Here is a 22,180-nt window from a genome sequence, read left to right on the forward strand (position 1 = left end):
TCAGCCGAGAACCCCGAGGTACGGAGCCAAGCCTGCCTCCTTGCTGCCACAGACGACCCCATAATTCTTGCCACCGAGTCCGCCGTATCCAGCCCTGACTGGATCACCTGTCTGGCAGCCGCCTGAGTGTCCGCAACAACCTCCAAGAAGGACGACTTATCCCCCTCAGGCAACTTAGGGGCCAAAGATTTGATGGAGTCCATCAGGGCATGCACATAACGCCCCAGAAGGCATGTAGCATTAGACGATTTCAACGCCATACTTCCTGAGGAAAAGGTCTTTTTGGCTGCCTGATCAACTTGCTTGGATTCCCTGTCAGCTGGAGACTGAGGGAAGGCACCCGAAGCATGTTTAGAACATTAAGCCTGCACAACCAGGCTGTCCGGAGATGGATGCGTAGACAAAAAGTCAGGATCCCCTGGTGCAACCCTGTACCTTCTTGCCACCTGCCTGCACACTGCCGGAGATGAAAGAGGTTTCTTCCACACCTCCAAGACCGGCTCCAAGATGGCCTCATTGTAAGGCAACAAGGGCTCTGAAGTTGAAGACGGAGAATGCAACACCTCTGTTCGCAAGTTGGATTTGTACTCCACAGAGGGCAGCTGCAAATCCAAAAGATCTGCTGCTTTCTTGATCACCACATGATAGGGAGCCAATTCCTGAGGCGGAGAAGACCTGGCAGACGTATGCTCCCACTCCGGGGTTGTATCCAACCCACTTGCTTCTTCAATACCTTCAAATTCATTAGAAGAAGAGTCAACTTCACCTTCTTCCACCTCTGCTCGATATCTCCCTTCCTCCAACACCCTCTGGGCCTCCCTTCTCGACAGGATCCGGGGAGCCGGCGTCGACGACGTCGTACGCGGCGTCGGTGGAGCCAGAGGTACCGGAGTCGGCGGCGCCATAGGTGGAGTCGGCGGCGCCGGACGCGGCGCCGATGGAGTCGGCCTCGGCGTCGAGGAAGGCTCCGAAGTCTGCTGGTCCCTCCGAGGTCGAATCGGATCCCCAGACGGCGCCGTAAACTGCCAAGAAGGCGCCATCGGCATAAAGGGCATAAAGGGGGCCTGAGCATAATGCTGCGGCACCCCTAGTGTAAATGCCATCGGACCCACGGGACCAGTTGGTGCTCCGGATGGGTAGGCCACCCTATTAAATATGCCATACATAGCATTCAAAAAATTTGTAGAATCTGTACCTGGAGCCGGGAATTGAGGAAAAGGAACAGACCCTGTATCCCCTTGTGGGGTCTCCGGCGTCGGCTCCGCAGTATCTGCCACCGGAGCCGCAGATTCTTCAGGCACCGGAACTTACTCTTCCTGTTCCTGTTCATCCATGGAAGCATCCGACTCCACTCGAACCGGAGTCGAAGCCTTAGACGGAGCTGATGACTGCGTCGGGGACTGAGCCGGAGTCTGCTTCTTCGAAGGAGAACGCCTCGGTGACTTCGAAGGTGAAGGAGAAGGAGACAAGCCTTTGCTCCGACGTCGACGGGGCAAAGCCGACCTCGACTTCCTGGACTTCGAGGAGCGACGTCGAGAAGAATGCTTCCTCTTTTTGTGGTGCTTCTTCGACCTCGAAGACCTCGAAGTCGATGACTCCCTCTTCGACTTCTCCTTTTTCCTCCCTCTCTTCTCCTCACCGATCTTCTTCATGAAGAGCTTAGTCTTCCTCTCTTTGAGCGCTTTCGGATTCATGCTCCTGCAGCATCCGCACTCCTCCATATCGTGGTCTGAAGAGAGGCACCATAAGCAGTTCTGGTGCGGATCCGTCATTGACATCAGACCTCCACATTCCCTACAGGGCTTAAAGCCCGACTTCCTAGTCGAAGACATACCGAATTTAACACAGTTACACCGCTAAACTACAAAGTAGCTAGAGAGCACTGGAAAAAAAACGCTGCGCCGACGTGGGCTTCTTATGGCTCCGGTGACGTCGAATGGAGTCGCGAGCGTCGCCCACATCGACGTGGAGTGCTGGGAAAGAAAAGTTCTGTGGAATGCTGGTGCAGGGGATATTCACAAGGTGAGGAATCCACTGGCAGATGTATCCATCAGAAGGTGTTTTTATTGTTCGGTATACTCTTTTCTTGTACGTCGTTGTGCGGTAAAAGGGTAGAGGGTCTCCTCATCTTGGTCTGGGACCGGCCGTCGGATCGTAGGCGTCTTTCCTCTCCTGCTTTGGTCCAGGTTGCCGTGTTCTCCGGGGAAGGGGTCGGCTCTCCGGTCCAATCGATGAGGTGAAAAGGGATAGAAGGGAAATGAGGGTCAGTCCAGAGCGCAAACTTAGTCACACGTGAGGGGCCAGGGGGTGGAGGAATCACACCGTGCTCTGTATACTATCCTACGTGTCGGGTGTGTGAGGGAAGGGTACTGGGGGGTACGGCTCCTAGGTTTTAGGTAAACTCTGGCGTCCCGCCCAACCCGCGATACGAGCCCGTACCTGCTGGTGCCACGCTTCTCCGGAAACGTGGCGGGGCGAATGACTGGGTCGTTGGCCTCCTGGCTCCGCTGTTGGCAACGATGGTCGGTGTCTGGCGATCTCGTCCTCCCTCTCTCTCTGGATTCTCCTCTCGACTCTCTCCCGTCTCGCTCCGCTCCTTGCTTGTCCTCGCACACACCTTCTCCGCTCTGCTTCCGGGACATGTCCACTTTCCATCCGTGTCGTCATCGATGGGGGCGTGGTCGGAGTCGAGTTCGTTCCAGTTAAAGTAACAGTACTCCTCCCGCTCTCCCGTGCTTCTGCAGTTCGCCTCTCTGTCCCAGGCTTCAGGGTGCTGGAGGTAAAGAGGGGACATGGAGTTGTACATGCAGTCTTTTCGCACTGGGTGGCTGTCGTCTCGGTCGGGGTCGTGCCCCTTGTCACACCTCCTTAAGTTCTTCAAAAACGTCATCAGACTCCACAAGCTCTCCTTCTTCTGCCTCTTCCAAAAGGTACCTTTGCTCATCAAGCACCCTTTGAGCCTCCCTCCTAGACCGGATTCGAACAACCGGCGTCGGCGGTGCCGTGATCGAATCCGACGGCACCGGTGCCGGCGTCGAACGTGGTTCCACAGGAGCAGCCGGCATTGAGCGAGGTCGAGTCGGCGCCGGTGAAGAAGGAAGCGGCGTCGATGTCCTCGGCGCCAGCAGATGCTAAGACGGCGTTGCCGGGAAAAATGGCATCAAGGGGGCCTGCGGATATGCCTGAGGCATTCCCAAACTGAAGGCCATAGGACCCATCGGACCTGAAGGTGCACCAGTGGAGTACATGGCTCTTGAAAATACCCCGTACATTGCATTCAAATAATGCGTGGGGTCCTGACCTGGTCCAGGGAACGCAGGGTACTGATCAGGCATCACCGGACTCGGGCCAACTGGAGCTGGAGACGGCGCCGGAGATGGAGCCGGAGCCGGAGAATGAACCGGTGAAGCCACTGGAGAAGAAGGACCAGCAGGTGAATCCGGAACGGGTGAGGGAGACACAGAGTCCTTACGGCGTCGAGAAGGCGACTTCGACTTCGGAGCCGTATTCTTGTCAGAGTGACGTCGAGAAGAATGTCTCCTCTTCTTTTTGGGCTTCTTAGATCTTGAAGCATGCCCCGAAGTCGACTTCGACGCCGACCTCTATCTCGACCTCGACCTCGATGGTGAGCTCGTTCTCGACTTCCTCCTTCCTCTCTTCTCTTTTTTCATCCTCGTGATGAAGAGTTTCGCCTCTTTCCTTGAGAGCCTTGGAGCTCATCTTGCAACAGCAAGAGCATCCATCCACATCATGGTCCGAAGATGAACACCATACACAGTCATCATGTGGATCCGTGATAGACATATGTTTTCCACATTCACGACAGGGCTTGAACCCCGATTTCTTTGTCGACATTTTCACGAAAAAAGGACAGAGAAATCCAGTAGAAACACAAAGTAACAGTGAAGCTACAGATAGAGATTCCCGAAATCCGTTGCCGTCGACGGCGCAGAAAAAAGGGAACTGACGTCATCACGCCGACGAGGTCTTCTTATGAAGCCGGTGACGTCGGTGGAGTCGTGAGCGGAGCCGTGCCTCTGTGACGTCGTCTTTGATCTCATCGGCATGGACTGCTACAAAAGTTTCCGAATGTTGCTGGCGCAGGGGATATTCACAAGGTGAGGAATCCACTGGCAGATGTATCGATCAGAAAATGTAATCTCTAGATGAGTATTGAAACTTTATTCCATGTTTCTGGAACTCGGGATGGAGGGCACATAACAATTCAAGCAAGCCTGGGTGAGGGACTTGGTAGCTGAGACAACAGATGCAAAACGGAATACATTGCTGCGCACAAACTGAATGAGTATCAGTCAACCACCGACAGAAGCTTATACAGTTTACATTTCTATACTGGGCGTATTACACATCTGTAAAACAGTTTAGAATAGACCTCTCCAGATCACATCAATGCCCACAATGCAGACTAGACCAGGCAGATTTTTTTCATTTGGCTTGGATCTTCCCCCATACTTAAATTCTGGCACAAGATATTTCACACATTATCAACAATATTTGTAGAATTTTTGGTTGATCACAGACAGACATGCAACAGAATCGGTACATCAATGGTCACAATATGCGATGCCAACACGGCAAGCAGTTATACATTATAATGACAGTACATCACATCATACATTTATGACACTGTTGAATGTCAGGAGACAAAGCTGAAATGTTTAACCGACACCCACAATACCCAAATCTGGACTATCAGTCCCTGGCGAGTGGTGCGCTACACTTTCAGACTCTGAGTTTCTCGCTCTAATCCAAGTAGCAAATGGCTCCCAGATGGCATGAGTTCCCAATAGTGTGTGAGCTGTTCTTGGCAGTAAGTTACATCTGTCACCCATTCTGTAATTTTTGGGCATTTAGGGGCCCCCCAGTAGATTGCTATATGCCTCTTTGCCAATAATAACATCATGGCTATAAGCCTACGAGCCGCGGGTGGTATCCCCTCCACGTATCCAAGCAGTCCCACCATTGGAGATGGATCCAAGGTATAGCTAGTGACCTCCTTAATAATATCGTGGACTTTGGTCCAAAAATCAGACACCCCCGGGCAACTCCATGCAATGTGCAAGAACGTGGCTGCTTCTCTCTTACATTTCCAGCAGAATTATCAACAATGATAGATGGCAGACTAACACTATGCCCAGAGACGGCACTTTTAGCTATGTTAAGTTACGAACAAGCAGGACCCAAAGATCTGTGGCACCAGCACTGTTGCTGGCCACTCTCTGTTTAGCCATGGCCATGTATTGGCACCGAACGGCAGTCCGAGGAAATAAGAGTGGTTACAGGACATATTTAATTGTAATGACCCATCCGAAGTCTACACTTCCCCATTGCCTATAACCTCTAGCCCCAAAGACATATGGAGTAGCCTTATGGCATACCTCTCATGGTTAGACACGGACAACCCAGAGGATTATGGGACGTAACAACCAAAGATGTGGTGGAGGAAATAGAGTAGTTCAATAGATGAATACATATCCACCACAAGAACTGATGGACTCCTCCTCCATGGCAAGCCATGGCACCCACGAATACAACTGCACCTAGGAGGTGTTGATTGCGAGTTCTGGAATAGAGCGGTAGCTGGATAGTGCACATTTTCTGTAATGTGATCTAGAACTTGCAATTGATATTGTACATGTATGGCTTATACATATCTTGTGGTATATGGTTATAGTTTCAATAAAAGTTAAAAGAGATAAAGAGGAACCAGGTAAACTTATATGTGGCATATGAGTTTTGTGCTCCAGCAGTGAACATGGAAGAACCTATAAAGGTGCTTGGTTGCAATATGCTCCATAAGGTCAGTGGGGTTATTTCATAAGATTCATGCACTGCAGAGGCCTAAATTTGGATCGTGGATAACATTGGTTTAATAGCAAATCTTTGGACAATGGTTTTATGCTCAGGATTAAAAAAAACACTGGCAACAAAAAAGAGCTCAAATTGAGTCTCTCGTAGCCTTAAAGACAAGACATTTTCAATGCTCACTAATTTAATGCAGCCATCATGGTCCCAGAACTCTACGTCATAGGCCTCTACTGTAAGTGCTTTGGTTTCATTAACTTTTAACAATTTTAGAATAGGGTATTCAAAAATTAGGAAGTAGTGGCGCTCTGCAGATAAACGTAGGTACAGTGAGCTTGAATATCTGTATGGTGCAAAACAGGGAGGGGAGACCCCTAAACCCCTCAAATTGTATAGGGCAAATAAATTTGACCTAAAACTAAGCAAAAGAACAGTCCTGTGCACACATACAATTCATTAAATCAAAAATTGACATGAATAAGTACAATTCAACAAAGAAAACATCCATATATAAATTGGTAATTCCGTTTAATAAGCATATCCAGCCGACACGTGTTTCATCGTGGGACGTGTAAACCACGACTCTTCAGGGCTGGAAAGAATACAAAACATTTCATGCTAAGACATGTGCCTCAAGCAAAGCAATTACAAAATATAATGCTCAATATAAACGTAGGATACCACGCCAGTGCGAAGATAAAAAAGAAGAAAACACCACTGCTCCAAGAGGGTACTGAAGTGATGATAAGACCAAGGTATAGAATAAGCCTGCACCACCAATCGGTGAAAAGTCACAAAGAAAGGGAAGGAAGGAAAAAGAAACAAAATCATCACCAATGCACCAGAATATAATGAAAGGTCCAAAGGCTATGTACCCAAAGAGTAAATATTCTACAAAAATGCACTAACGCGTCCATACCTGAAGCTAGTGCCAAAATGACAGTAGATACTGCAAAATAAAACAATACAAACAAATAGTAAAAAAACACGTGTGTTCCTAGATGCCAAGACAATGATCAAAAAGGCATGTCTAAGAAACAGTAAATGAGAATGTCTTACCCCTCCACCGGTGATAATTCCAACCCGGTAGGGGATGCCAAATTGTGAGCGAAGGGTCAGTCGATCTGTGCAAATAAGTATCGTCTCTGTACGAATAAAAGATATAATACACCCAATGTAGACTGCACGTAAACACGTAAATAATATGTCGATCCGAACACAAGTACAAGAAAACGATTCGTACCTTCAAAATTAAGCAACAAGGATCAAAGATGACTTCATGCCGCCAGTCACGTAAAATTCCGTTATACATAAAAAGTATCCTTAAAGAATAATTCCAGCTCGTATGTGTCAGGTAACGTATTTGTTAGAACAAGTCTGAGCAAACCATTGTCTGAAATGAAAACAACAGCAGGAGACAAAGTTGGGTAACGTTAATGTCTCCCACTATGTTAGATCTAAGATAAAAGAGATGTCCAATCAACATCTATGCCGTATGTAAAAGCAACGAACCAGATTAGCAATTAACTATGTACTTACATATGGAACGAAGTGTCAAAGCGTCCTGGCGGCATCTATTCCGTATGCGAGTGAATCCGAGACTCGTGACCCGGAAGTACTTATATAGCAGGAAGCACCCGAACACTAGAACGTAGAAATCAGTAAACCGAGTAGCCCCGGAAGAAGACGGACTGCAATGTACTGTAGCCGAAGTGTCGGAAATCAAGTAAATAAAAATACTCATAATTTATTTTTAAGGAGAACCCTCACAGTATGAGCATTGTCTAGGCACCACGCACAATGCGTCACGAGCTATTGATTACCCGCAGAAAGTAAAGGGAAAAATATCACCAAATACCACAGCTGCAAAACGCGAGTGGTGCAAAGTAATCTCCTAAAAGAGACACGGTTCTCTAACCTAGGTTTAAGTTTCTAATGTTCAAACAAGGAAAAAACAAAGCTCAAAGCCTATGTTGTGAATAACTCCATTAAGTTCATCCGAAAAATTATAACTCTCAACCTGGAGCCCATCAAATATACGATGAAACTGTCTAATTCAATCCCCTAAAAAGAGGATAGAAAAGAAAGAGGTTAAAAGAGAGCGGCAGAAGAAAGAGAGAAGGAGGTAGGACAGTAGATACCAGTGACATCCCTGTCCTGCATGTATCATTAATTGTAAATCCTAGGCTGACATTAAGGTAAACTGATAAGCGAAACATATGGCATGTAGCGCATTGGATCAGACATGACTGGACAGACAGTTGTCAAATATTACACCAGTCAATGACATGATATGTTTGCAGTAAAAAATTATACAGGATAAAAATACAAGTGCCAAACTATAGGCACTAAATGAGTTAAACAACAAAAAAGAGAGTATATACTGAAGCACAAAGCACTTAAGACGTCATCGTTCTCAATTGTAATAATGTAGTAGATAGATCAATCGCAAGATATAGTAGAATTAAGAGAGTAAGAGAGTACATAACTTACAGCAACATATACAAAAACTCAAACTCTACAAGGCAATAGGCCAGCCGGAAAAAGGCAAGTATGTCGAGGTGGGGACATGACAAATTCTAAATACAGTTGATGTCACGAAAACCAAATAACAGAAATAGAAATAGCTAGATGGCATTAATCCACCCACATGACAAATTTTAAATACAGTTGATGTCACGAAAACCAAATAACAGAAATAGAAATAGCTAGATGGCATTAATCCACCCACATGTATATTGCATTTTGAGACCCAGTTATTATTATGTAACAACATCCAAATTTGTACAGGGCAAGATAACAACACACAGTATTGCAAAATAGCAAAAAGAGCAAAAAGAAGCAACAGCAAATTAAATCATTGACGGAATGGATAAAGATCCGGAACAAAGTCGTCTCAACCCAAGAAATACTGCATTTCTGAGTCATAATTAAGCCCATGCTCAACCGTCTGTAGGCGCATTATCCACATGGCCTCACACTGTCTTAGGCGAAGTTCTCTGTTGCCCCCTCGCGCCCCTACATCAATAGTTTCTATCCCAAAAAATTGGAAACCTTTCCGGCTATCCTGTGTAGAGCAGCTAGCAGTGTGTAGAGCTACTGGGTATCTGGCATCTACTTGGTGAATTGCCCTGGTGTGTTCGCCAATTCTCTCCTTAAGTGCTCTGATGGTGCTACCCACATATTGTTTCCCACAATTGCACTCTATAATATATACCACAAATTTGGTAGTGCAATTGATGTTGGATTTGATAGTGTATAGGTTACCATTATGTCCAGAAAAAGATGAAGTCTTATGTTTCGCCCATCTACACACCCCACAGCAGCCACATTTATGAAAACCCAATGTCAGAGGTGTAAACCAAGACTGTTTCCTTTGAACTTTTGGAACAGTAGGACTAAGTCTACTACGTAGATTGTAGCCTCGTCTATATGTAATCTGTGGGTAACTGGTAAAGAATTCCCGAAGAGAGGTGTCTGTTTGGAGAATACCCCAGTGTTTGTTGAGGCTCTTCCTAATGATGTGACTTAATGCATTGTACTCAGTTATCATGCGTATGTTGCGCTCTGTAGTAGTCTTATTGGTGATTTTAGGTAGTAAAGTATTAGCACGTTTCACCCTGGCTATTCTGTTTTCTGATTTCTTAAGAATTGAAGGTGAATAGCCCCTGTTTCATATCTTTAATACACTTTGCAAATTCCAACTCATCACTACAGTTGCGTCGGGCTCTTAAAAATTCTCCATAGGGAATTGCGTTCACCTGATGAAATGGGTGGTTACTGTGTGCATGCAATAAAGAATTGCAAGAGGTGCCTTTGCGAAATAGACGACTGTTCAATTTGTCATTCTTCACAAAAAGTTCAACATCAAGGAATGTAACACTAGTAGTGCTGTACTCCATAGTGAATTGTATTCCAAAGCTGTTGGTGTTAAGATAAGTGCAAAACCTCAACAGCTCGTTCTCACTGCCGGACCACACTAGAAGACAATCATCTATATAGCGGCCCCAATAGATGATGGAATTAATCCATTCAGTTCCACTGGGGCCCCAAATCCATTCCTTCTCCAAACAGCCCATAAATAGATTAGCAAACGATGGTGAAAAACGCGAACCCATTGCTACTCCTTTCACCTGTTTATACCATGTGTTCTCAAATAAAAAAAAGTTGTTGTTAAGTATGAGCTGCATCATGGTAATCAGCATGTTGTTGTGTAGCCAAAGTGTTGCTGGCCTATTTTCAAGAGTTTTGGTGACTGCTCTAAGGCCTATTTCAGGATCAATACTGGTGTACAATGACACTACGTCCAAGGTGGCCAAAATCATGCCAGGTTGCCACTGAAAGTCAGACAAAATGCTAAGAATGTGTTTAGTATCTTGTATGTAAGAGGCTAAATTTCGTACCAACGGGCCCAAAAATAAGTCAACATACTCAGACAGTCTCTCTGTAGGTCCTCCTATGCCAGAGACAATTGGTCTTCCTGGAGGAAATGGGAGTTGTTTGTGTATCTTTGGCAATGTGTATAATACAGGAAAGGTAGGTCTAAAGACCTTCAGATAGGCCACCTCATCTGCATCTAAAAGACCTGTAGTATGCCACTCTGAGAGATGTTTGTTGATCAATGTCGTCAAATGTCCCATAGGATTGTGAGTGACAGTATGATAACATAAGTGATCACTAAGCTGTGAAAGAATCTCATTGTTATAGTCTGCCCGATTCATGATACCAACATTTCCACCCTTATCCGCCTCCCTGATAAGGATGTCTTCGTTCTCCACAAGTTCTTTTAATGCCTGACGTTCACCTGATGTTAGATTGTCATTGAAAACACACTTGCTCTTATTCCTTTTTGATTCATGCAGGTTTAGATCCTCTAACACCCTTTTGTAAAAGATATCAATCACATTCCCCCCTGAAAGTGTGGGTATCCATTTGGACTTATTTTTTAGACCACTAACAGGAGTACTAGAAGTATCTATATTGAGCTCATCTAGCAGTTGGACCATGGTGTAAGGAGACTCTTCTATATCCGTCAGAGATAGGAGCAATTTAGTGGCCTGTATATCACAAATAGTGGGAACACCAAAGACATCTTCACAATACTTTGTAGTAGCTCTTTTATTGTCTTTCGGATTATCAGCAAAATATTTTTTCAATTTCAAAGCTCTAACAAATTTAAACAAATCTATTTTGAGTCTACAGAAATCACCAGAAACCGTAGGATTAAAATTAAGGCCCTTACTCAGCAATGAATTCATGTCTGCAGTGAGTGTCATGGATGATAAATTGACAACCTGAACCTCAGAGATGGAGTCTATAGTGGGTTCCGCTCGTTGCCTGAACGTAGTTTTCTCCTGTATTCTCCCTTTTCCGCCTCTCCCCCCTCTGCGTGTTTTGTGACCTGTGTGGTGCGTGTGTTTGAGGCTCTGTTTCCTCTCCGAATGGTCCTTACTTCCCTTAAAAAAGATGACTCCTGCCTCTTGGTGTTAGGATCAGTGTCGTGCTCACTATCACTAGACACCGGCATGCTTAAGGAAGTGGAGCTAGAAGCTGGAGAGATGATGTCAGCTCTAACCGTTTTGTCTGGTACCGTGCTGGTAGGAAAAAGTGTGTCATACTTGCGTGCATAAGTAAAAATTCTGCCCATTTTGTAGTCCAATTCGTCCCGTTTGAGCTGTCTCGCTTTCCTGTCTTTGATCTCATTCTGGTGTATAGCCAGTATATCCTTCAGGGTCGCATAATTTTTCTCAGTAGCTTCCTTACGATTAAGATTTTTAATTTCATCTTCTAAGGTAGCTATATCAGTTTGTAGTTTATTGACTTTCCTCTCAGCACTTTCTATAAGGATTTGCATTAGAGTTTTGGATTTGAGGTTAAGCGCCTCTTCCCATTTAGCCAACAGGTCCTCGTCTAGCTCGTCATAGGTGGGGAATATCTGTGATCTTAGACCCCTTGGTACCCTATCCAGTCTAAGGTACTGTCTAAGAGTAGCTCCATCCCACCATCTCGCATTTTCTAGTTTCTTAAGTTTTTCCAATTTGATGAACTTATCCCTCAGACCCTCCTGATGTGTAGTGGTGTTACTGTTGGAAGGTGTATTAGTATTAGTACCTTTGGCCAAATTGCCAAAGAGTTCTTCAGCTTCTTTGTCACGATCCATACTGAGATGGATCAGATGCAAGGAACCCCTGGTTAAAGTGTAATGGATTTACGTAGCGGCAGCCCTTCCTAAATAGCAACAATGTCAAAAATTTTAGAACAGGGTATTCAAAAATTAGGAAGTAGTGGCGCTCTGCAGATAAACGTAGGTACAGTGAGCTTGAATATCTGTATGGTGCAAAACAGGGAGGGGAGCCCCCTTAACCCCTCAAATTGTATAGGGCAAATAAATTTGACCTAAAACTAAGCAAAAGAACAGTCCTGTGCACACATACAATTCATTAAATCAAAAATTGACATGAATAAGTACAATTCAACAAAGAAAACATCCATATATAAATTGGTAATTCCGTTTAATAAGCATATCCAGCCGACACGTGTTTCATCGTGGGACGTGTAAACCACGACTCTTCAGGGCTGGAAAGAATACAAAACATTTCATGCTAAGACAAGTGCCTCAAGCAAAGCAATTACAAAATATAATGCTCAATATAAACGTAGGATACCACGCCAGTGCGAAGATAAAAAAGAAGAAAACACCACTGCTCCAAGAGGGTACTGAAGTGATGATAAGACCAAGGTATAGAATAAGCCTGCACCACCAATCGGTGAAAAGTCACAAAGAAAGGGAAGGAAGGAAAAAGAAACAAAATCATCACCAATGCACCAGAATATAATGAAAGGTCCAAAGGCTATGTACCCAAAGAGTAAAAATTCTACAAAAATGAACTAACGCGTCCATACCTGAAGCTAGTGCCAAAATGACAGTAGATACTGCAAAATAAAACAATACAAACAAATAGTAAAAAAACACGTGTGTTCCTAGATGCCAAGACAATGATCAAAAAGGCATGTCTAAGAAACAGTAAATGAGAATGTCTTACCCCTCCACCGGTGATAATTCCAACCCGGTAGGGGATGCCAAATTGTGAGCGAAGGGTCAGTCGATCTGTGCAAATAAGTATCGTCTCTGTACGAATAAAAGATATAATACACCCAATGTAGACTGCACGTAAACACGTAAATAATAAGTCGATCCGAACACAAGTACAAGAAAACGATTCGTACCTTCAAAATTAAGCAACAAGGATCAAAGATGACTTCATGCCGCCAGTCACGTAAAATTCCGTTATACATAAAAAGTATCCTTAAAGAATAATTCCAGCTCGTATGTGTCAGGTAACGTATTTGTTAGAACAAGTCTGAGCAAACCATTGTCTGAAATGAAAACAACAGCAGGAGACAAAGTTGGGTAACGTTAATGTCTCCCACTATGTTAGATCTAAGATAAAAGAGATGTCCAATCAACATCTATGCCGTATGTAAAAGCAACGAACCAGATTAGCAATTAACTATGTACTTACATATGGAACGAAGTGTCAAAGCGTCCTGGCGGCATCTATTCCGTATGCGAGTGAATCCAAGACTCGTGACCCGGAAGTACTTATATAGCAGGAAGCACCCGAACACTAGAACGTAGAAATCAGTAAACCGAGTAGCCCCGGAAGAAGACGGACTGCAATGTACTGTAGCCGAAGTGTCGGAAATCAAGTAAATAAAAATACTCTTTAAGGATACTTTTTATGTATAACGGAATTTTACGTGACTGGCGGCATGAAGTCATCTTTGATCCTTGTTGCTTAATTTTGAAGGTACGAATCGTTTTCTTGTACTTGTGTTCGGATCGACTTATTATTTACGTGTTTACGTGCAGTCTACATTGGGTGTATTATATCTTTTATTCGTACAGAGACGATACTTATTTGCACAGATCGACTGACCCTTCGCTCACAATTTGGCATCCCCTACCGGGTTGGAATTATCACCGGTGGAGGGGTAAGACATTCTCATTTACTGTTTCTTAGACATGCCTTTTTGATCATTGTCTTGGCATCTAGGAACACACGTGTTTTTTTACTATTTGTTTGTATTGTTTTATTTTGCAGTATCTACTGTCATTTTGGCACTAGCTTCAGGTATGGACGCGTTAGTTCATTTTTGTAGAATTTTTACTCTTTGGGTACATAGCCTTTGGACCTTTCATTATATTCTGGTGCATTGGTGATGATTTTGTTTCTTTTTCCTTCCTTCCCTTTCTTTGTGACTTTTCACCGATTGGTGGTGCAGGCTTATTCTATACCATGGTCTTATCATCACTTCAGTACCCTCTTGGAGCAGTGGTGTTTTCTTCTTTTTTATCTTCGCACTGGCGTGGTATCCTACGTTTATATTGAGCATTATATTTTGTAATTGCTTTGCTTGAGGCACATGTCTTAGCATGAAATGTTTTGTATTCTTTCCAGCCCTGAAGAGTCGTGGTTTACACGTCCCACGATGAAACACGTGTCGGCTGGATATGCTTATTAAACGGAATTACCAATTTATATATGGATGTTTTCTTTGTTGAATTGTACTTATTCATGTCAATTTTTGATTTAATGAATTGTATGTGTGCACAGGACTGTTCTCTTTCATTAACTTTTAACGTTGGCAGAAATGATCTCACTCCAACCTGACTATGCCATTCACCATCATCCATCAAGCGGCCTCAGATATAGTCAAATTCAGTATGGAATACTCGATCTAAAGGCCACTTACTTGTTTTACTACTATGGACGGTTAATCCTTACGCCTGGTGGACCCTTTGCCAAGAGATGGGTAAGAGCAGGAAAGGTCTTTGGAAAAAGGGGTGCTGCTACCTATGGAGCAGCAGGTGCTGTGTCACCAGGGGCCCAGAGTTCTACAGAGTCCAATACACCTTGATTATGGGTGTCATTTAATATCTGTTGGGGAGCTTGGGGGCCCATTGTCCTAGCTTGTACTCAGGCCCATGCCACCCTTGCTATGCCACTGCGTGGAAAGAGAGTTGTGTCATCAGCAAAGCGAAAGGCATTATCCAACGTTCCACCTACTTGTTCTGGTAATTCTGATTTGGGTGGAAACGGACACATGCACCGATTCGGGACTGCAAACTGTGTGTTTACAAAAATAACTGCCCTCACACAATTTTCGGGCAGACTTTGTGCAGGGAAAATATGTCACATTCCAGCTGCTCTCTCAACGCCTCAGCCTGCTGAGTGGATTTGTTGGAGACAAAATACTGTACTATGGATAGAATATTCTAGTCCTGAAGAGAAAGTAATGCAATCAACTATTTAAAATGGCCACATACACAATGGAATAATGGACGAGGAAAGGAAGTAAAACATCAGTGCAATCGACAAAAAGCATGTTCCTATTGTCTTTCATTTAATTTGAATAGAACAGAAGACAAGTAAAAAAAAGAATACCAAGCTTTTATCTGCATTGATAATGTTTGGAAGTTACACTTGAGATATAGCAGTCTAAAGAATTTTGGGTCAGATGTAGGACCTGCAAAATAGCTCATCGCAAATTGCGAGTCATTTGAGACTAGCAATTTGCAAGGCGCTATTTTGCATGTACAACAGTGTGTTTAACACTGTTTGCGATTCCTAATGGGGTCGCAAATTGCGAGGCTCATGAATATTAATGAGCCTCTCGAAATTTGTGAGCCCATTGGGAATGACAGGCCCTCCTAGGGATGGTGGCCTGCCAGGCTCAGCAGACCATCATGTCTGGGACTACTTTTTTAATTAAGCAGTTTTTCTTTTAAATGCAACACGTTTTCCTTATAGGAAAACGGGATGCATTTAAAAAAGAAAAATGAAACTTTTCAGTTTCATTTTCTTAAGGGCAGGTAGTGGTCTCTGGGAGCACTGCCTGCTATTAAAAAATATTTTCCAACATACTCACAAAGGGGAAGGGGTCCTCTGAAGTAGGTGGTAAACTGTGAGTGTTTTGCGGCCACAAATGCGGTCGCAAACAATAGTACACAGCATGTTGACTGGCTTTTAGGAAGGGACGCCCCCTCCTAATAGGTGAGAGTCGCAAATGCTATTACCCTTTTTTGCGGCCGCAAACAGGAGGTTTTCCCGTTTGCGGCTGCAAAAAAGGGTCTTACACATGTCTGTGAGCTTTGCGAACCTTAGAAACATCCAAAGGTATATTGCTCCTTGATTTAAAATCCACTTCTGCACTGTTGTCAAACAGAATATGAGAGCATTAAGGCTAATCCCAGAAGCCCTGTTTGTACATTTATGGTTATTATGCGCTACAAAAAGCCTTATGGGGTACTTATGCATACTTCCTCCTAATAATAGTGTCTGTGCATGTAGGTATATTTGTATGAATGGATGATGGATAGTATTTGCACAGCGACAACCTAGCCTAAAAGCAGCAGAACACTGTACATGATCAAAGGAGACATTCAAATTTACATGCCTGATTTGGATGTTTTGTCCAATAGGGTCAAATATCCACATTATACTAATGCCATAATTTACTCTATAATTTATCACTAAATCAGGGACACATTTATTAAGAACTTACTTTGTAATCCATGCCTTCACCACAGTTTGTTACGACACAAAGCAGACCCAAGGCCTTTGCCAAATCTTTAGTAGTCTCTGTTTTGCCCGTGCCTGCAGGGCCAGCGGGAGCTCCACCCAAATACATAGACAGAGCCTGTAAGAAACAAAAGGCACCAATTGAATTGTAAGAAACACTTGGAAATTAACCTAAAAAGTCATCTAGTCCTACACATCACACAATAATGATGTAAAACATTCTTCATATCTTAATGTTAAACATCATCCTTTTAATTTTCCACAAGCCAGAACAGTCTACATTGTGCGCAATTATTAGAGCTGCACTAATTTAGTGGCAGCTCTCAAGCTCTGTCTAAGATCAAACACACACACAGTTGTATGGCAGAATTTAGACAACAAAAATATTAACCTAACAAAATATTAACTATCAGAATATTGTGGAGGTAAATATACATTTACCATTATTATCCCCACATCTACGCGCCTTGAAAGTATGGATATATGAGCAAGTTACTTACCTTCTGTAACGCTTTTATTGGTGCATACAGTATCTACCTGTAGATTCCTCACCTTTTGAATATCCCCAATGTGCCAGCATTCCACAGAAACATTTCTTTAAAGCTTTCCCACGTCGATGAGGACATCAGAATGCCACAGCTCCGCACTTGACTCCGAGTTACATTATTGGAGCCATTCGAAGCCCTTGTTGGTGTGCTGACGTCAGTTTCCAGCATTATTTTCGAGCCTACGAGGCAAACAGGTGAAACCAACAGTACCCATGTGGAAACACATGGCAGGTCTCAAATAAAATATATACATATCATATATACAAACACATATGTATATAGATATATACATATATAAGCAATGTACAAATGTACAAATATCCTTGCAGACCAGCAACAGGAGTCCGGTTGGTCAGTGAGCAATCCACTGGGAGATACTGTATGCACCAGAAAAGGTGTTACAGAAGGGAGGTGACTTGTTCTTCTGATGGAACGTCTACCTGTGGATTCCTCGCTTTTTGAATAGAGTCTCCAAGCAGTCCCACACTCGGAGGTGGGAGACTGTCTACCTATACCAAAAAATCTTACAATGCTGAGCGGGCAAGGTAACCGTCTCTCCTCACTTCAGAGTCCAAACAATAGTGCTTCGCAAAAGTTTGGAGGGAGGCCCAAGTTGCCGCTTTGCAAATGTCCACCACAGGGACAGCTCAGGCCAAAGCAGAAATAGAAGACTTAGCTCTAGTGGAATGAGCTCTAATATCTTCAGGTGGTTCTTTGTTAGCCATGGCGTAGCAGTTCTTGATGCACAGGATAATCCTTCTGGAAAATGTCCTCTTATGCACTGCTTTTCCTTTTTTCTTGCCAACATAGCCAACAAACAGCTGATCATCCAGCCGGAGCTCACAAGTTCTGTCTACATAAAAGCACAAAGCCCTTTTAGGCATCAAATTATGAACCCTTTCTTTCACTTTAGAAAGATTTGGGGAGGATAGAAAGTAGACAGGGTGATAGACTGGCGCAAGTGGAAAGGAGTGACCACTTTTGGTCAGAAAGCAGCCCTTGTTCTCAATATCAACTTGTCTGCATAGAAAGTTGTGAAAGAAGGTTTCACACTCAATGTCTGCAATTCCTTAACACAACTAGCAGATGTAATGGCGACAAGAAAAATAGTTTTGAAATTCAGTAACTTTAAAGGACAACTATGTAGGGACTGAGACGGAGCATCCATAAGGAAGGTTAGCACCAAATTAAGATAAGTGGGATGGAACTTGCTATTAAGTCCCTTAAGAAACCTTAACGCTATAGGGGACTTAAAAAGGGAAGGTTGGTCAGGCAAACAAAGGAATGCCGAAAGGGCAGAAAAATATCCCTTAACTGCTGCGATTGCAAAATATTGCTATGCTAGGGAAAGCGCAAAACATAAAGTATCAAACAAATGGGCTTGTAAAGGGTCAGTGGACTTTTCCTCACATCATTTGACAAATCTCGCCCATCTGCCAGCATAAACCGTCTTGCAGGAGTGTCTTCTGCCTGATAATATAACATCCACCACATCAGAGGAAGAGAAAAAGATCTCAGGTTGCCCCGTTCAATCTCCATCATAAAGGTGCAGGCTCTGGAGGTGAAGGTGCAGAACCTGCCCCTGCGACTGCCAGAGGAGGTCTGCCCTGTGAGGGAGACGGAGTGGTGGGTACAGATAGAGGTGAAGAATATCTGTATACCATACCCTTTGCAGCCAATCCGGGGCTATTAATATGACTGGGGCCCAGTTTTGGCAAATCTTCCTTGGAACCTGAGGAATCAGGGGTATGGAGGGACTTTTAAAACAGTTGGGCACCCCAGTCCAATTGAAAAGTATCCCCCAGAGCTCCTTGCAACAGATACTGAAGACAACAGAATGATGGGCAATGTACGATCTCTTGATTTGCAAATAGGTCTATCTGAGGGGTCCCCCATAGCCCGAAAATGTGTTATACCACTTCTGGATGGAGACACCACTCGCGATCAGCATAAAACTGTTGACTTAGAATGTCCGCACGCATGTTCAGATCTACGGCCAAGTGATTTGCCAGAAACTACCTGATATGCGGTGGCTGATGTTGACTTCTGTCTCAAAAGGAAAAGTTCCAACCAAACCCCGGAACCTACTTAACTGCCTATAATCCCTAGGCCATGATTGAAGACCCAAAGATTTTGCAGTCGCCATACTGTCCCTGAATGATTCCAAGGCAGAATTTGCCTTGGTACCAAACAGCTTGGAACCATCATTTGGCAAATTCATTAACAATTCATTAACGTTGCCCGCAAATCTGGCAAAAAACTAGAACCCCTTAACCATGCTTGTCTCCTTGTGGCAAATGAAGATCCCATTGCCTTGGCGACTGAATCAGTCATATCCAAATCTGACTGAATGACTTGGCGGGCAGCCACTTAACTGTCATTCAGCAACTCTGAAAAATACCCCAGAACTTCATTAGACAACTTAGGGACCACTACTTTAGCCGACTCCATTAGCGCATGGATGTAAAGTCACAACAAATAGGTTGCATTGGTCAACCTCAAGGCCATGCTACAAGAAGAAAACACCTTCTATGCAGACTATTCTTTAGGATTCCCTATCTGCAGGGGTAGTTGGAAATGAACGGAGAGTTAGCTTTGAGGAACAGGAAGCTTGCACCACAAAACTCTCTGGAGTAGGGTCTGTGGACAAGAATGATGAATCCTATGGGGCAGGCTTATACTTGCTTGCAACAAATCTAAACACTGCTGGCAACGACACAGGTTCCTGCAAAATTTCAAGATTCGTCTCAGTAAGAGCTTCATTAAAAAGCAGCATAGGCTCATATGAAGTTGTTGAAGAATGCAGCACCTCCGTCAATAGCTTACTTTTACGTTCCATAGATGGTAAAGGTAACGCTAGCATCTCTGCAGCCTTTTTATCACAGAATGATAGGTTGTGACTTCAGGCAGGGGGATGCCTTTTGGTGACAACAATTCCCATTCCGGGGCGGTATCGAGACCGCTTGCCACCTCTACAACGTCAAACTCCAGATCCAAACAAATTATCTCACCCTCTTCCACATTCAGATTTTGGTCATAAAAGTATTGCTCCTCCTCAAGAAGCCTTGGTGTCTCTGGGACCTATGCTTGTGAATCGGCGCCGATGAAGGTAACACCAGTGGCATCGGCAACAGAACCGGGGACTAAGGCTCCTGTACAGCAGAAGGCAGAGTCAACAGAGTGGAACGATGCAATGTAAATGTAAATGTACTGCATTTATATAGCGCTCCGCACACCCCCGAAAGGGTCTCTCAGGCGCTGTGCACATACCGCTGAGGAACCCTTCCTGGCCTTTCCCTGTGAAGTGCCCACTCCTGGGCACCCCCAAGGTGAAGCCAGGCATCCTAGCGCTTTTGGGGCCATTGTGGAGATTAAGCAAGCTATTACCCAGAGTTGCAGAGTGGGACCCATGATTAGAATAGGCACCAAGGCGAGAATTATTGGGTCCGGGGAAATTGAGCCCAAGACCCGCCGAGGCGGGAATTGAACCCTGGTCCGGGCCAGACCTCTGCATCAGGGTCTGCCGCTCTAACCATTGAGCCACACTTCTCCAGGCCCTCATGCCAGTACGGATTCAGTTAACGCCGGCAGATGTTCAATAGGCGCCGGAGACTCTTGCCGAACCTTTTTCAATGGTGATGAGGATACCCTTCTCGGCACTAGAGGGGACCAGTGCTGGAGCCATCGGCATAAACAGCAAGAATGGAGCTTGCTGACACTGTGCCAGAACAGGCGCACCAGATGGAGTCTTTGCCCTACTGAAAATTCTATACATAGCATTCAGAAAACTTGGAGGGTCAGGACACGGAGTTGGCAACACCAGATACTACTACTCCTGCCTAGGAGGTATAGGCTACAGTGGCCCCGGTGGAAGAACTGGATCAGGTAATGACTGGAGCTGGATATCCAGGTGGAGTTAAAGACCTTGGACTCAAAAGCCACGCCGGGGCGACACCCGTAGATGGAGCCTGACACACCTCATCTCTACCTTCATGAGTCCTCAGACTCAGGGACACCAACCTCGGCGAGGCATCGCTTGAAGAACAATGCTGGTAACCACTGTGCCACTTCTTCTTCTGTTTTCTTTAGGCAACTTCAAAGGGTGGGCAGGGCAACTCTGACCGAGGATGAGTCCTCCAACATCCTCTCTTCTCTTTTTTTGCCCTGGTCATGAAGAGTTTTGCCTCCCTCTCCTTCAACGACTTAGGGTTCATCTTCTGGCAAGAACAGGTGTCGACATTGTGATCCAGATGTAAACACCAAAGACAGTCATTGTGAGGATCCGTGATCGACATTTGACTCTCACAGTCCCTGCAAAACTTGAATCCAGACTTCCTCGGTGGTGACATTATTCCAATGCAACAACGTTACTTTTCCCTAGAAAAAATGTAGCAAGACACCGATACTATGCAGAGCCTAGAAAAAAAAGGTTACACGTCGAAGACGTGGAAAAAAGTGACCTGACGTCACCAATGCAAAGAAGGCTTCTTATGGCTCTGATGACATCACGCGGAGTTGCGTGCGGAGCCGTGGCATTATAATGCCCTCGTAGATGTGGGAGAACTGTAAAAAAAGGTTTTAGTGAAATGCTAGTGCATTGGGGATTTCAAAAGGTGAGGCATCCACAGGTAGATACATCCATCAGAAATGCATATAATTATACATAAATCAAGGCATAAATAGGTGGAATTAAGTATAGTAACCCTATTCTAACCTAGATATCGATATTCTGGTAGTTGCTATTATGGCAGGTCGATATTTAAATGTTGATATGCTGGTAGCATACTCACACACATGTTGATGCTCTCTATAGATTTAACACACACTGCCAAATTCTCGGTCCTACTCTTTTCAAGAAGTCACACTTGTAATGTGGAGATTTTGGTACTCTATAGTTTGGTGGCCATGTTTTTACAATCTGTGTTTCCTCATGGAGCCAGGGCTTGCTTCACTTGCTCTCTTGAAGCTTTGAGAGTGCATTACTCATGCCACAGGGTTGAGAAGTTGCTACATTTATAACACAACTTCTAATGTAAGATGGACTCAGTCCTCATTTCATCATCCCCAATACAATGAAAGACTGTATCCACCACCCCTGCGTTCGAATCCAAGACTTACTAATTATACATAGATCTTCGCAGTGGGTGAAAAACCCCACTGAGTGATAGTCCCAGCTGAAAAAACGTTGATCGTTGTCTTCGAAAATAACAAAAAACAATC

General features: G+C 44.3%; 1 protein-coding gene across 1 annotated transcript in view; it reads right to left on the reverse strand.

Annotated features, from left to right (window-relative positions):
* DNAH10 (dynein axonemal heavy chain 10) overlaps positions 1 to 22,180 on the reverse strand; it is a 1,995,301-nt gene that overhangs the window by 1,032,964 nt on the left and 940,157 nt on the right. The window contains exon 33 of the mRNA XM_085636177.1: positions 16,396 to 16,530. Coding sequence (XP_085492303.1) covers positions 16,396 to 16,530 — 135 coding nt within the window. The remainder of the gene's footprint in view (positions 1 to 16,395; positions 16,531 to 22,180) is intronic.

Source organism: Triturus cristatus, chromosome 11 (assembly GCF_964204655.1).
Source record: "Triturus cristatus chromosome 11, aTriCri1.1, whole genome shotgun sequence".
NCBI lineage: Eukaryota > Metazoa > Chordata > Amphibia > Caudata > Salamandridae > Triturus > Triturus cristatus.